This window comes from Echinops telfairi, unplaced genomic scaffold (assembly GCF_000313985.2).
Source record: "Echinops telfairi isolate 266 unplaced genomic scaffold, ASM31398v2 ScPeMD7_7412;HRSCAF=8450, whole genome shotgun sequence".
NCBI classification, from domain to species: Eukaryota; Metazoa; Chordata; class Mammalia; order Afrosoricida; family Tenrecidae; genus Echinops; species Echinops telfairi.
In genome coordinates, this window is record NW_022111312.1 from 12,384,213 (window position 1) to 12,399,337 (window position 15,125).

Sequence of the window (15,125 nt, forward strand, 5' to 3'; positions counted from 1 at the left end):
ACTCTGGCGTGGGCGTCTCAGATTCTCTCTCCACCTGGCCTGAGTTCAAGAATTGCCAACTTGGCTTGTGAAAAATGCAGATTGCCAAGCCCTCCCCCAGGAGACCGAGTCAGTCGGGGCCGGGTGTGTCCCGTGTTTTTAACAAGCACCCATCGTGCTCACTCACACCCAGGTATCTTGGGAAACAATGGTCGTTCAGAATACAGTCTTTTGTTTTATTTGTATGTTGCGTAGACAACAGGCCCATGGTTCCAAGCACAACAGTGAAAAGTCCTCTCCCTCCCCGTTGTTCCTAGAGGCTGTGGCTCTCACGTAGAGTTTCTGAACACACAAGGGCACCCTACACACAACACGCTTTTGCTTTTCCTGTTCACGGCTGGCCTGCCAGGCACTCTACCCTGGTGACTTGTGAACCTCCGTATCCACTTCTAAAATGGTGTAAATAGCCAGACCACCTCCAGGCTGCGGGGAGACACATGTCAGCACTGTGCCTGGCTGATTCCTGGTAGGCCTGCATCCCAGGGTGGCTAGGCTCAGCTGACCGCTCAGCCCCTGGTCAGACAACCCCATCACAACTTAGGGAGAGAAGGGCCATTGGAGCCGTTATTGTTTGCTCCATGCAGCTGAGGGCTTTGCCAGCCTCTGGGACCTTGGTTCCTTCCCCTCACACTGGGCATGAAGGGCTGGATTATTCTCGGCATGGGGCTGCCCTGAGCTTTGTAGGTCAGCAGCATGCCTGACCTCTACCTCCTTCCTGCTGCCAGTAGCATCTCCCATTTCTGCCAACAGTGCCGTGAAAACAACAAAAAGAGCCAAACCCTTTGAGATGATCCCAACTCAGTAAGACTGCCTTTGCAGGTTCCCGAGGCTGTAAATCTGTACAGGAGCAGAAAGCCTCATCTTTCACCCTTGAAGTGGCCAGAGGGTTTGAACCATCCACCTTGCCGTTAGCAGCCCGACAGGTAGCCGAAATCGCCTGCGTTGAGAGCCACGGACTCTTTTTTTATCATTGCGATACCTCTCCCTGGTGGGTAACATTACCGTTCCGGTGTCACAAGGGCACCTAAAGGCTGGGAGGTTGACATTCCCAAGGGCACAGTTGACACCCTTGTCGCTGCGGGGATTCACAGACTCCGGCGCGCATACGCTGTCCTGCTACCCTGCGCCCGCCCCTCTTTCCTCGCAGGTATGCAGTCCGGGTTAGAATCTCGCCCAGAAACTCTTCCCTGGTATCTGGCCCTGCAATTAACCTCGATACATGTTATTTAGCATTGCGACAGTGGTTCTAAGTGAATCCTTTAAACAGCCCTGCGAGCCCTCCTGAGCCCCATTTCACAAATGAGGCAGCTGGCGTCATGGGCTAGGGGCGCCCCCAGGCTAGTACAGCAGGAGCAGTGGTCCTGGCTCCACCTTAGAATCACCAACGCAGACTTGACTGCAGCCTGGGCCTTTCCCCAGATGAGTGAAGCCAGCCTGGGTGGGTGTGGCTCCTGGGTGCCCCCATCTGAGCTCCCACGTGATTCCCAGACCAGCGGCCCGTGTCCTGTTCCCGATCAGGTTTAATCTAAATTCTTACCACCGACGGAGCTCCTGGGAGGCAGGTGGGGAGGGTGGGGGGGATAGCTCTGTCCCTCTGGGTGACTGTCCTTACTGTAAATCCGTAGCGCCCTGGAACCTTCTCCCACTTCTCCACCCAGCACCCCTGCTGGAGTACGCCGTCTCCCTGCCTCAGCCTGCAGCCCTGCTGACATACCTGGCTCTCTTTTATTCCCAGGCACTTAGGGAAAGGTGTTGGGGTGAAGGCTGTGAGGGGCAAGGGAAAACCCCGCTCCCCCATAGGCAGTCCCATAGGCAAATAAGGATCCAGTTCCGGGAGGAATGAGGTGCCCTCTGCAGGTGCCAAGGGTGTGTCGGGAGTGGCCACCACTCTCCCCAGGGTGAGCAGCACTGGTCTGAGCAGTTTGGTGACGCGTGCTTGGGTTTCACCTCAAGGGCTGAGCTCAGCATTCTTCTGTGGGAGGCAGAGGGACAGAGGGAAGCTCGAATTTCTCCAGTACTGTGCCAGGACCCTCCCTCACAGTCCCACTCATCCCCACCCCAGGACAGGCCAAAGCAGAAGCCCAGCTTTATAGTTCAAAGGCACATCCCAGTGAGCCCAGGGGGCAAATGGGGTGGGGGTGGGGGGTGGGAGGGACTTTGGGCAGAATTGAAATGAACCGAAAATGGGATGTGAAGGAAGGAACCACAAGGGGCCGGCTGGACTCCAGAAGGCAAGGACTCCATGGTGCTGCCCACCTTCACCTGGCCTCCGTCTTCTCCCTTCTACTACTCCTTCTCTTCCTCCTCCTCCTCCTTTGTCTCGTTCTCTTCCTCCTCCTCCTCTTCTGCAGTGGACTTGAACCTGTCCATGGCTTCCTTCAGCACGTTGTCAGGGTCTAGGATTGTGATCTGGAGGGCAGCAGGGAGGGGGCGTTGGGAAGCTCAGCCAGCACACGGCTTGCTTGCCTCTTCCCTGCTGGGGGTGGTAGGCTGGCTCCTGGTGCCCGTCTCTCTGGAGGTGGCTGCAGGGGGGTAGGGGCTGCCCACCTGAGGAATGGGGAACTGGGTGGGCTCAGGGGCCTCATCACGGCCAAAGTCGATCATGGTGCCACACTTGGCTATGTCATCCACCCAGAAGCCCTCGAACAGCTGGCCATGGTCCAGGTAGAAGAATCGCCCGGCCCCGTTCTTCATGCCTCTCTGCCAATAGCCCTCGTAGCGGTTTCCATTCTCTGAGGGAAAGGAGAGGAGCAAGTGAACGGTGGGCACATCAAACCAGGCTGGACCCTCCACACTGCCCACCAGACAGCCAGAAGGCAGAAGAACATCAGGGATGACTAGCATGAGCTGGGCTAAGTGAAGCAGGGACCACTGGTCTATAAATCGTAGAGCTCTGGGCTACCAGCAACTTCCAGAATCAGACCTGGTTCACGTCTCACCTCCAGCACTTACCTAAACATGGACAAGCCACTCTTTTAGCATCAGGTTCCCATCTGCCAAATAGAAAACTGGAAAGAAAAGGCCGTCCATTCTCCCGCACTTGCTTTGTGCTTGGATCCAAGCTGCATGCCTGGCCTGGCTTCACCCTCACAAACAATTCCATGACGGTCAGGCTGTGGACGCCATTGGACAGATGGAGCTTGGCAGTTTAACTAGCTTGCTCAAAGGTCCCAGAGCCAGGAGCAGCAAAGGCAGAGCTTGAAACCAAGACCTGCTTGGAGCCTGCATGCCTACTAAGCACTAAGAATGCTGCTGCTCAACTGACGGTGGTAGTGACAAAAGAAGTCCAAAGGACCCTTCTTAGCTCAGATGCTGGCTAGCTGTGTGACCTTGGGAAGGTCATCTACACTTTCTCTCTTTTATAAAGGGCAAGGACAGTAGCACCCAGCATGTAGATTTGTGAAGACTAAAGCCATCGGTGCGCTGAGGGAATCACAAGAGTGTATTCAGTTTGGCAACCCAGCCAGTCTTATGTCACAGGAGCCCTGGTGGCACAGCAGGTTGCAAGTTGAGCTGCTTCACCCTAAAGTCAGCACTTGGAAACCACAAGCTGCTCTTAAGGAAAAAAGATGAGGTTTCTATGCCCCTAAAGGCTTACAACCTCAGCGACCCCCGGGGGTCCAATAGGGTTGTTTGTAATAGTTTGTAATCAGCTTGATAGCAGTGAGTTTGGGTTGAGTCTAGCATATGACACAACTCCTCAGTCCTGTCAGTGCACCATGAATGTGCCACTGACCATATGTAAAAGAGTGAACATGTCTGTGTGCCCATAACATCTTATTCACACATGGGAAAGGGGTTTGACTTTGGAGTGACAGAAATGTGTTGGGACTCGACAAAAGTTGTGTAACATTATGAACATACCAGATCTTTCCCTTTAAGATAGTTTTTATGTTTTGTGAATTTCACTTCTATACATTATTTTTTGAGAACAACTCTAGCTACAAAAACAAGGGTCCGGCTGAATCTGGCCTGAGGACTATAGTTTGCCAAGCTCCTTTCTGTCTAAGTACAAGCCAGCAATGTTAGCACTGATTACTTACTCTCTGGTAGGTACCACACTAAGTACTTTGCAAACGGAACCACCAGGCTACCACTACCACCTGCTCAGAAGGGTCCTGTTAAAAAGTCTTGGATAGAGTGGGGGGACAGTATGGGACAGAACTCAAACTCATAAGAGCCCAGGCTTATTGGTCAGAGAGACAAGCGGAATCCCCAAGACTATGGCCCTTACACCTAATCTGGAACTGAACTCAGCTCTGTTAGAAGAAGAAAGCATTTACCATCCAAAGGGCAGCTTTGACCCAAGAGCAAAAGTCAGGGGGCTGGGACAGAAGGAAGAATGGAAAACAGAGACCTAAGAAGTAGAAAATGACCACGCTGTCACAGGATAAGGGATTGCCAAGGAAAAGTTAATCAAATGGTGAAATGTCGAATGTGAAATTATGATATATCTTCACCTAATTTACAATAAGTTTTTTTAATCAATAAATATCAACTGAACCTTTACAATAATCCTCCAAGATAAATTATTTTTATCCTTATCCGATGGATGAGGAAAGGAGCCTGGGTGGCCCAGTGGCTGCACATCGGGCTGGGATCCACAAGGTCCACAGTTTGAAACCACCAGCCCCTCAGAGGAAGAAAGATGGGCTTTCTACTCCCGTCAACACCTACACTCACAGGAGCAGTTCTAGCCGGTCCTATAGACCAGCTATGAGTTGCTATGAGTCGACATCAACTTGATCGCAGTGAGTTCTGGTTTTAGTTATAGATGGGGAAACGAAGGCACAGAGGGTTTCGGCCAATTGCCCAAGGTCTTGCGACTAATCTGCGCTCCAGGCGGGGTTTGAATCTAATAACTTAGGCATAGTGGATTCCCTACTGCTAACTATAAAGTCAGAAGGTCGAATCTACCGCCCTCTCCTCGGGAGAAAGATGAGACTTCCACTCCCATGAAGATTTACAGCCTCAGAAACCCACAGGGATAGTTCTTCGCCGTCCTATAGGGTCACTCTGAGTCTGAATTGACTCCAGGGCAGTGGATGGGTTAGGGAATCTTGACAGTGCTGTGGGTTACACTCTGGGCTGCTAACCATAAGGTCAGCCGTTCAAACCTTGGGGGAAAGAAGAGGTGGTCTGCACACACGACATTAACTGACTCAGAAACCATATCTCGGGTCGCCGTGAGTCAGAATGGACCTGGTGGCAGTGGTTTTTGTTTTGCTTCTAAATCAGCGTAAACTAGTCCCTGTCTCCCAACCTTTTAGCCGTTTCTCCAGCACACCTTCCTGTTTTCTAGTCTCCTTATCACTTTCAATCTTACCAGGCTGTGTGACCCTGGGCAAGTGTCTTAACCTCTCTGTGCCCCACTTAATGTGTAAAATGTAGACGCTAAGAGTACTGATGTATAGCTGTGATGAGGCTAGTGTAGGCTGTCTATAGTTTGTTGTTTTTTTTCCCTTTTGGTTTCTTTCTTTTTTTTTTTTTTTAAACATTTTATTAGGGGCTCATACAACTGTTATCCCAATCCATACACACATCAATTGTGTAAAGCGTATTTGTACATCATTTCTCAAAACATTTTCTCTCCATATAGTTTGTGAGCTTAGAAAAAACAGTAAGAAACCGGCTTGCTTTATGTGTTGTTAAGTCTCCCCTATTAGAGGAGGGCAGGGATCCTGTCCTCTTACTCCACCATTGATAGCCAAACATGTTGGGTGGGCAACCCCGTTCGTTCATTAAAGAGAATGGTCTTGTGGGGCTTAGCCAGGGAGGGGGTGGGTGGGTGGGTAAGAAGGGCCCGAGTGGGCGGGCACTCACTCAGCCGCAGCATGCCTTCCCCGTGGTACTTGTCGTTCAGCCACTGGCCCTCGTAGATGTTGCCGTTGCTGAAGTACATGCGGCCCCACCCGCTGCGCTGGTTTCCACACCACTCACCCTCATAGTACTCCTTCGGTCCGAAAAACTGGATCCCATAGCCCTGTAAGCACCAAAGTGTCCCAGTTGGCGGCACGGCACAGCTCCAGGGACCACTGAGACAGACTCCAGCTACCCTGCAGGACCCTCAGCCAGACACCCGGGATTCTCCCTGGCTTCCTTCCTCTGGGGCCCGCTCCAAGCCCATACTCTGTCCCTTGCTCTCCAGCCTTTCTCTCTCTTCCCTCCTCACTGGCCCCTCGGCCTCCTCGCTCAGGGCCCCCAGCGTCCACAGGCCGGGTGGTGGTGGGGTCATTAAAACCCTCAAACCGATTCTGACTCGGTTACATGCACAGGAAGTCCCCGGATGGTGCTAAAGGTTCACTTTCTCAACTGTTAACGCAAAGGTCGAGGTTCTAGTCTGTCCAGAGGTGCCTCGCAATCTAAACATCTGCCGCTGAAAACTCTGGATCACAGGAGGTCACCGTAAGTTGGAATCAACTCAAAGTCTTTTTTTTTGGGGGGGGGCACAGGGAGGAGGTCACAGACCCCTCAGAAAATCACATAGAACAGCCTGGCACTTTCTCCCTAGAAAAAGAAACACAAACAGTACCCAGCTCCGGGGATTCCTGGAACTCTGCAGATCATGGAGCTGGGGTCTGGCAGCCCGAGGGTACTTCTCAAAGTCCTGCCCGTCACCCCAGGGGGCACGTACCCGACTCTCTCACGTGGCCTTCCCCCTGCTGCGTCTGCATGCAGTCTCTCTCCCCTTTTCTCCATCACTCCTAGCCTCTTTGGAGCTCATCCCCTATAGGGAGCCTGCCCTGAATCTTCTATACTTCTATAGTCGACCGCTGAAAATATTCATCCTAGCACCATAAATGAGTGGCTTACTTTGAAATCTCTCTCCACAACTAGAGAGCTGTCTTGTGCCGCGGAGTGGAAACCAACTCACAGCCAGCCTATACGACAGAGTAGAACTACCCCATGGGGTTTCCTAGTGGCACGGTCGGTCAGGGAAACTGCCGGTGGTCGGTTCAACGCCCCCCACACTCCTCAGGACAAAGATGAGACTGTTCAGCCTCAGAGACCCTATAGAGCAGCCATTCTCAACCAGTGGGTCTCGACCCCTTTGGGGGGTCAAAGGATCCTTTCACAGGGGTCACCATAACAGTAGCAAAATGACAGTGAAGAAGTAGCAAAGAAAATAATTTTACGTTTGGGGGGGTCACCACCACATGAGGAACTGTATGGAAGGGTGGCGGCATGAGGAAGGTTGAGAACCGCTGGACTGGAGGGTTGCTCTGTGGGAATCGGCTGGAGGGCAGTGGGTCTTTAATCTCCAGGCGAGTAGATCTCCAGCTCTTGTCTCTCACAAAGGAGCCAGTGGGTTCACACTGCTGACCCACTGGATTAACTGCTCGGCACTGCTTTTGAAAGCCTGGGCCCTGCTGCTTACCAGCTGTGTGGCCCCAGCCCAGGCCAGTCACCTCTCTGAGTTTGTTTCCCCATTGGCAAAACGGGAACGGTGATGATGATGTTCTGAGAATTGAAAGTTCCAGGTTCACCACCCAACTGTAGTTGCTCAGGAAATGTTGACAAATCTCTCTCTCTATTGACTGGAGTGTTTATTTCCCAATTAAAACCTACTTATCCATATGGAAAGGTATATTGTTATCTCTTTCCCTGGGCACCTGACAGGAGTTCTTTCAAGTTTGAGAGAGCAACCTGAGGAAGTCTTGTCTTCCGTTTGGGTGTTTGTAGGGTGAGGCCACCCCTCTACCTGGCTTCTACCCCTTAGGACGCTGCCTGCCCCTTCCTCCCTCGTCCTGTAGCCAAGGGTGGGGCCTCTGCCTTCTTGCCCACACTTCTCCTACCCCCTTTTAATGAGGCCTAAGAGAGGTGGGACTTCTCAGAAAGGCATGCTTAGGAAAAGAAAGCCAGGAAGCGTGGGAGGAGGCGGATGGAGGAGACTTTGCCCCACATGGACCCACACACAGGCGGGCAGGCCGGCCGCTGGTGGCCCAAGGCTTTCATGGGCTCCAGCCGGCCTCCTGCCCTTGCTTCCTGTTTCCTGGGTTTTGTTCTGAGAGGCCTTGGCAGCACCCCACCCCTTCCTTCTCCCACTGACCACCCTGCCCACCTCCCTCAGATCTCCTGCCTTTGATTCATAACACACACACACACACACACACACACACATCACACACCCGGCCCCCCTCCCCCGTTCCAGGGCACCATGGGAAACCACTCACCGATTTCTTGTTGCCTGACCACCATCCCGAGTAAACTCTCCTGTACTTTCCCGTGTCTGGGTCAGGAATGCTGAGGGTGCCGTAGCCATCTCGTTTCCCAAGCTTCCAGTCCCCTTCGTAGACGGTACCTTTCTTCTTCCAGATCTGTGCCCCTTTTCCTAAGGACACACAGATGGGCCAGGGCTACAAACACCGCTGCCAGGGCGTGGAGGGAGGGTGTCTACCCAGTCCTTAGGGGTCTCTCCTACTGATTAGATGACTCTCCAGGGCTAGCACAGGGTCCGTGTCTCTAGACAGCCCCTCCCTACGCTAGCACCCAGGAAAACCCTAAGAAAGTTCTCTCCCTACAATCCCCGCTCTGCAGGTCTATGAGCTGAGCCAGGACAGCCTCTGAGGGGGCCTCCAAAGAGCTGGTGACACACGGATGAGAACATCACAGAATGCCTTGGCGATCTTTCTGTTGTTCCTCGTAAAGGTAGGGAGGTTCGGAGAGGGCTTTGAAAGGGACACGGCGGCCGGACTCTGAGACCATGCAGTCCGATTCCAAAGCCAGTGCCCTTCTGGGAAGGAAGCATGAGACGTGAATGGAGGAGTGCAGGAGCGTGAAAGCAAACTGTCAGCCCCAGAGGCCTCCACCCCACCCTGCGGTGGGCCCAGTGCTGGGTGGAGCTTCCTGTCCACTTCCGCCTTCCTGAACAGACTTCCAGCACGAGGCGTTAGCAGGACCAGGGGTGGCAGAAGTCAAAGCCCTCTAGCTTCCTGGTCAGTGTGCCAGAAGCATCTACCTTCTCCCAAATGGTGCCCAATAGCCAGGACAATGAAACCCCAGGGGCTTCCACCAGCAGGGTTTGTGTCCGTGTGGGTGGAAGATATCCTTGACTTGTGCCTCCCAGAAACTTCCTCTGGCTGTGCAGAAGACCCCAAGAGGTTTTCTGTGACTCCCACGTGGTGGGGCCGAGTCAGGCTTCACTGCCGTCTCTGGCAACATCTCCACCATCTGCTGCCAGTCGATTCTACCCCAAGCCACTCAAAACCAAGCTTACTGCCAGTTCTGACCCACAGCAACCCCCTAGGACAAGGTAGAGCCCTTGCTGTGGTTCTCCGAAGCTGGAACTCTTCCTGGGAGCACAAAACCTCCTCTTTCCCCCGAGGAACAGCTGGTGGTTTCAAACTGCTGGCCCTGCGGTCAGCAGTCCACACTGGCCAGCGGGGGGATACAAGGCCACGAGGGCTCCCACACCCAGTCACAGAGGGTGTCATAGGACGCAGGCTGGGCCAGTCAGAACCCTTTCCTGGGATTTTTAGCAGTTAGCTGAGCCCAATCAAAATCAAACTCACTGCTGATTAGTGGATTCTGGCTCACGGCCACCTTTGACAGCAGTGGTTCTCCACCTTCCTAATGCAGAGAGCCTTTCGTACAGTTCCTCGTGTGGTGGTGACCCCCCCAACCATAAAATTATTTTCATTGCTACTTCATCACTGTTATTTTGCTACTGCTATGAATCGAGCAACCCCTGTGAAAGGGTCCTTTGACTCCCAAAGGGGTCTCGACCCACACGTTGAGAACCGCTGTTTTACAGGGTTTCTGAGACCGTCATTCTGTCTAGGAGCAGAGAGTTTAGAGTTTCTCCCACAGAGTGAGTGGGTGGTTGGTGGGTTTGAACTACTGACCTTCCTGTTAGTAGCCCAACCCCGAGCCCACAGTGCCACCAGCGTTCCTTCAAGTCAATGAGGATGTGGAAAAATTGGAGCTCGCATAAATCCTGGTATATATAAAACAGTACAACTGCCAAGGAAAACAGGCTGACAGGTTGTCAAAAGATGACGACGCGTGGGGCTCCTGTGTGGATGGTTGCCACGTGGCTGGTGGGTCTGAAGCTCCAACCTTGAGTTACCAGCCAAGCAATTACCCATTACATCACCCATCACCAGGCTCCATATGAGCCAGACATTCAACATCTAGTCATATCCCCGAGAGAACTGGGGGGCATAAGGGGACACAGGTGCCACACAGAAACAAAGCTTGAGGCGCTAGTTCAGCCTACACTTCCGATCACAGATGAGGAAGCAGTGACCAGAGAAGGGAAATGGTTTCCTGAGAGCCACACAGCTTCTCAGCAGTAGGTGTCTTGAGGCACAAGCAGAGCTCAGAGCAGCCACACAAAGTCTCGCTTTTAAGTGAATGCTGAGGGTGGTGGTTGTGCCAAATGTTGGGTGGGGTCAGTTCTGGTAGGCTGCCACAGTCTACCCACAGAGAACATTCCAGAAGTTTCCTTTCCGGACCAGGTTCTGGGCTGCACGCTTGGTAGATGCCATCTCTTTATCCCTACAAATAGACATTTTCTCCATGCTGACTCGTAGCATAGCAACCCCCGTGAGTTTCTAAGACTGTCACTGGTGACGAGAGAGAAAGCCAGTTTTCTCCCGAGAAGTTGCTGGGGGGTTTGAACTGCCGACCCTGCATACTGCAGCTCAACGGGTAACCACTCTACTACCAGGGCTCCCTACTTACAGGTGTGGAAACTGAGGCTCAGTTGTCGTGATTTGGTCAAGATGGTCGTTGTGAAACTAGCACTCTAATCCTGGATTGTGGAGTACAAAGAATTTAATCAAGCAGGGTAGGAAAGGGGAGTGGTTAAGAGCAGGGGATCTGGAATTGCAAGATCAGAGTAAGAAGTGCTTCCAGGGTTTGGGAATAAATGTTTGTCCTCCGGACTAGGTTGCATGGCAGACCTCCTTGCCCCCTGCTGGTCAAGTTCAGAACACAGCTCGGCCCAGAAGCCCATCTACTTCTGGGGGTCTCCCACACCTCCTACTGGTAAGACTTTTGAGTGCACACTCTTCGGAGCATAGGGCCCACTTGGAAGATCAGAGGTGCAGTTGTCTGCCGGTTTCTGGGGAAGCAGCTTCCTTCTGATTCTGCCAAGGCCCCAGCGTAGCCCAAGTCTCAGTGGGTAGGCTGAGCTGGGGCCCTGCCGCAGGCTGCTTTCTCTGGGCCTTGTATCCCCCGCTGGCCAAAGTGACTCTTGCTCAGACGAAGTTTGGAGAGGCGGCCACATGCTACTTTCTGGGGCCCGGCACCCCTCGAGGTTCCCCCCACCCCACTCACCATGCCTCATGTTGCCCTTCCACTCGCCCACGTAGCAGTCACCGTTGACAGCATACACCTGGTGTCGCAGCCCGTTCTTCTGGGCCTTCTGGTCCCACTCCTTCCACAGGGACTTCACCTTCTGCGGGCACTTGGTGATGGGCATGCTGGCTGCTTGGATGGGACCAGAGGTGCTGGCTGGTGGTTGGGGACATCAGGGACTCTGTGCACCCTGTCCAGGATCCCAGGACCATGGATCACGGGAATGTTCAGAGCCCCAGGGGCAGATGAGCAGCCCCCAGAGGAGAACCTTCTCGCTGGACTTGACCCCTCAGTGATCTCCTCCTGCCACTCCCCCGCCCCTAGAGGTCTGATGGCACAATCCTTTGGGAGCCCCCTGGAAGGCAGGGGGTTTGTGATGGCATTAAGGAAAATCTGCCCCAGGTGGGGGTGACTAGCACTTGGCTTGGGAACCACCATCACCCCCACCCCAGGAACCAGCACCACCACCACCACCCTCCCGAGGGCGAGGCCAGGCTGTGGGGAGTACTAGGATCCACTCAAGGCCTCCAGGTGATGCTGGGACACTAGGCAGCTGGCTCCTGACACAGCCCACAGGGACACTCCCAGCACCCAGCACTTTGCTCCTACACCAGCTGTTTGGTAGAAGGGATAGTGGTGGAGTCCAGGGGCCGATTTACAGAAGGTCATGACCCCAGACTTTCTGTGCTCAAATGGGGACAGTCTCAGGTCAGATAGCTGATCATCTTGGGCCTCTGCTCTCCTGGGACTACCCCATGGCCTGGCTAGATCTGCGTACTGTCCAGGCTGCCCCTCTCGCTTCCCCTGGTATAGGGCCTGTGCATGTCTTCACCATAGTCCTCCATGTATATCTATCTCCAGGGGGCTTGTGCAGGGTGATAGCCAGTCCTATCACCCAAAGACCCCTGCTTTCCCCCCAGTAAATCCCAGCTGGCCTCTTCCATGGGGACCAGGGGTGCCACACATCCCAAGGCCATCAGCAGCAGGGTCCAAAGTCAGACTATTTGTAACCGTCAGTGTGGACAGTACTGAACTCTCAGAACGACTTCTAAGTGAACAGGAGAGCCCTCATGTCCTGGGTACCAAAGTCCTTGGGACTATGGGGTCATTGCTGGGAAGTTCTTAAACTTCACCCTCCATCCCTGATGAACAAGGGACCTGGCATAGTCATTTTGCCCTGGGCTGTGCACCTTATATGGCTGCACCCTCCCTTTAGTTGGAGTGTGGGGAGGTCTAGGGTCCTCAAGGAGGGCTTGGGGCGGGCAGTGAAGACCCTGAGGATGGGGCTGTGGTGTGGAAGGACGTCAGCTCCGGCAGAACACCTATGTCGCTCATCTGCCTCTGCAGAAGCCCTCTATGCCCCTCCCCCAAAATACAGTCCAGATGCTATTGCGTCGAGGCATGTGTTTCAGACTAAAACTGTACTGCCGGGGCGGTGACCTTGCAGAAGGAGATCGCCAGGCCTATCTTCCCTGGCACCCTGGGTGAATCCCTGAGTGCCTCACCATGGGCATCACGCATGGACGCCTATCACCAAAAAAAGAGAAAAGAAACTGACTGCCACAGAGTCAATTCCATATCTCCTTTGGGAACGCCTGGGATTGGAACCCACCAGTCCCCTCTGCCTTTCACCCTCGATAGAAGCCACTCCTCTCTGTGGTCCTACCACACTCATGCCCGGCATGACTCTCCCCTCCACTCCCCCTCCCTTTGCCATTTTGCGATCCTCCCATGCCCATATGTTATCCTCCACCTGGGAAGGTCATTGAAATGTCCAAGAATCAGGAAGGAGTCAGAAAGGTGGGCGCTTGCCTGAGCTCCTAACTTTGATGATTGTGTCCCATTCCAAGGACTACCACGGCCGTCCAGTGGCTTCCCACTGCAGCCCCTAGCAACCCCGTAGCACAGAGTGGGAATGCCCACCCGGTTCCCTGCAGAGAAGCTGCCTGTCTCTCTCAGCTTTCTCCTTGGCTGGTGGGTTCCACCTGCCAAGCCTTGTAGTTGGCAGCCCGGCGCTTAACCCATGGCACTACAGGGCTCCTTATCCCCGAACTATTTTTAATCCGGCCATTTAAAGGCTCTGGCTCCAAAGGAGAAATAAAAAAATAAAATAAAAACAGCTCTATCAAAACAGGAGACTTTGCCAAGAGGAGACTTTGCCAAGAGCAGGTGTCCTCGGGGAAGGGAACAGTAAAAACTAGAAACTGTTTTTTAAACAGAGAAAAGGAGCCACACAACGTGTGAGGAAAGTCAGGAAATTGTATATGTCCCCAAAAATGTGGAAAGGGATTTTTTTTTTACCACAATCAAAGGAAAGAAACGAATGTGCTTAAGTCTTATCGCGACAGGTTTTTGTTGTTAGAGAGAGGGTAGCAAATATTGAGGGACTTCATGCCAGATGAGCCCCCAATAGGCGGCACTTTCACCCTGGCTGACTATGGAGCCTTGGTGGCTGGTTGGGTGGCTTACCAACCCCCAGGGGCAATTTTACTCTGTCCCAGGGGGTCCCCATGAGTTGCAAGTAACTTGATGACCGTGAGTTTGATTTTTACCCAGAATTGTAAGAGCACCCTGAAGCGGATAGCTCTCTCTCACACATAGGGTGTGACCGAATGACTGACTTGTGTGTGTGACAGAAACTCAACCCTTCTCCCACACTCTGGGGGACACACACACACGTTAAGCTACGGCGGAGGGTGAGGGCTTCCTACACAAGCTCTCGGTAGGGAGAGGAGACCTGGAGTCGCAGTTCTGAAGGCAGGCAGGCTTTGCAGGCTCATTTTGATGCTACTAACAATGACAACAGTGTGCTCACCTGTCTCAGACGGAACCTTGGACCCTGGGGTCCCAGGGGCCACAGTGACTCTGGGGTTCCAGGGCCCTCCTCCAACCGGCTGAGCGCTCGGAAGGCCCGGCTAGGGTCCCTATGGCAACGCGGAACCCAAGCTGAAGAACTCCGTGGTCCCCGCCCCTTCCTGCTGGGAGGCTGAGCGCCTTCAGGCGCACGTGCAGATCCTCCTGGCAGCGGGCAAGGACGCCTTCGGACTCTAGAGGTCAAGTGCTATATGCTCAAGGGCCTGGCGGCTGAAAGCTGGCGGCGAGCCCAGGACCCTCCCCACCACCCCCATTTCAGGCTCCCTGGGGCAAATGCAATGCGCGGAGCAGGGAGTACCCGGAGCTGGGATGTCCTGAGTCTGGACGCTAGGGTTAAGGTTCAAGGTCAGAGAGGAAAGGGGAGCCCAGGCAGGTCACGTGGGACCTCTGTAAGGGCTCCCTGACAAGAGATCCACAGCTGAAGGCTGTGAGCGGGGCCGACTCGAGGCTCCTTGCATCTAAGTAGGATGCCGGCATCTTCCTGGCGCCTCAGGGCGTTGCAAAGACCACTCAGCAGAAGCCTACTGTTAACTGAGTTCGTGGCCTCGTGGAGTTCTGGACTCCTCGGAAAATGAATGCATACTTAGGGCGGCTCATCCAGTGAATTCCAGCTTGCCTGTCGCCCCCTCCCTGACAGAGCAGAACTGCCTAGAACAGCTCCAACCCCCCTGACACCCCAGAGCATTCCCTCGAAGGCCACATTTCCAAAACGGGGCACCTGGAAACTCCTTTCCTGAGTTAAAACTGTAGGTATACTATAAATAGATATTCTAAAGCTTATTAGAAAGCTTTGGAAGCATCATAAATTGTCCTTATACGTTTTGTTCTCAAGAGGGTTCCCTCCCTAGAGAAGTACATCATCCTTGGTCAAGGAGAGGGTCAGGGAAACTTAGACTCACAGAGACAGA

General features: G+C 53.5%; 1 protein-coding gene across 2 annotated transcripts; it reads right to left on the reverse strand.

Annotated features, from left to right (window-relative positions):
* Nucleotides 1-194: 194 nt before the first annotated feature.
* Nucleotides 195-14,215, reverse strand: MORN3 (MORN repeat containing 3). 2 transcript variants are annotated; one of them, XM_045296851.1, is made up of 7 exons: nucleotides 14,159-14,215; nucleotides 11,323-11,533; nucleotides 8,214-8,371; nucleotides 5,863-6,022; nucleotides 2,587-2,771; nucleotides 2,302-2,448; nucleotides 195-2,011 (listed from the first exon to the last, which is right to left on the reverse strand). In XM_045296851.1, the coding sequence occupies exons 2-6, from the start codon at nucleotides 11,465-11,467 to the stop codon at nucleotides 2,326-2,328; spliced, it is 771 nt and encodes a 256-aa protein (XP_045152786.1). In that variant the 5' UTR covers nucleotides 11,468-11,533; nucleotides 14,159-14,215; the 3' UTR covers nucleotides 195-2,011; nucleotides 2,302-2,325. The 2 variants fall into 2 exon arrangements, with proteins under 2 accessions (XP_045152786.1, XP_030743330.2); XM_030887470.2 differs by having other exon boundaries at nucleotides 11,323-11,499; nucleotides 14,159-14,184.
* Between the last annotated feature and the right edge of the window lie 910 nt (nucleotides 14,216-15,125).

Coding starts and splice junctions, on each gene's coding strand:
- MORN3 (XM_045296851.1), bottom strand. CDS start 11,467: ATGCCCATCACCAAGTGCCCGCAGAAGGTGAAGTCCCTGTGGAAGGAG. Junction 6,023..8,213: donor GGTCAGGCAACAAGAAATCG/GTGAGTGGTTTC, acceptor TGGTGCTTACAG/GGCTATGGGATCCAGTTTTT. Junction 2,449..2,586: donor CCCAGTTCCCCATTCCTCAG/GTGGGCAGCCCC, acceptor GCTGCCCTCCAG/ATCACAATCCTAGACCCTGA.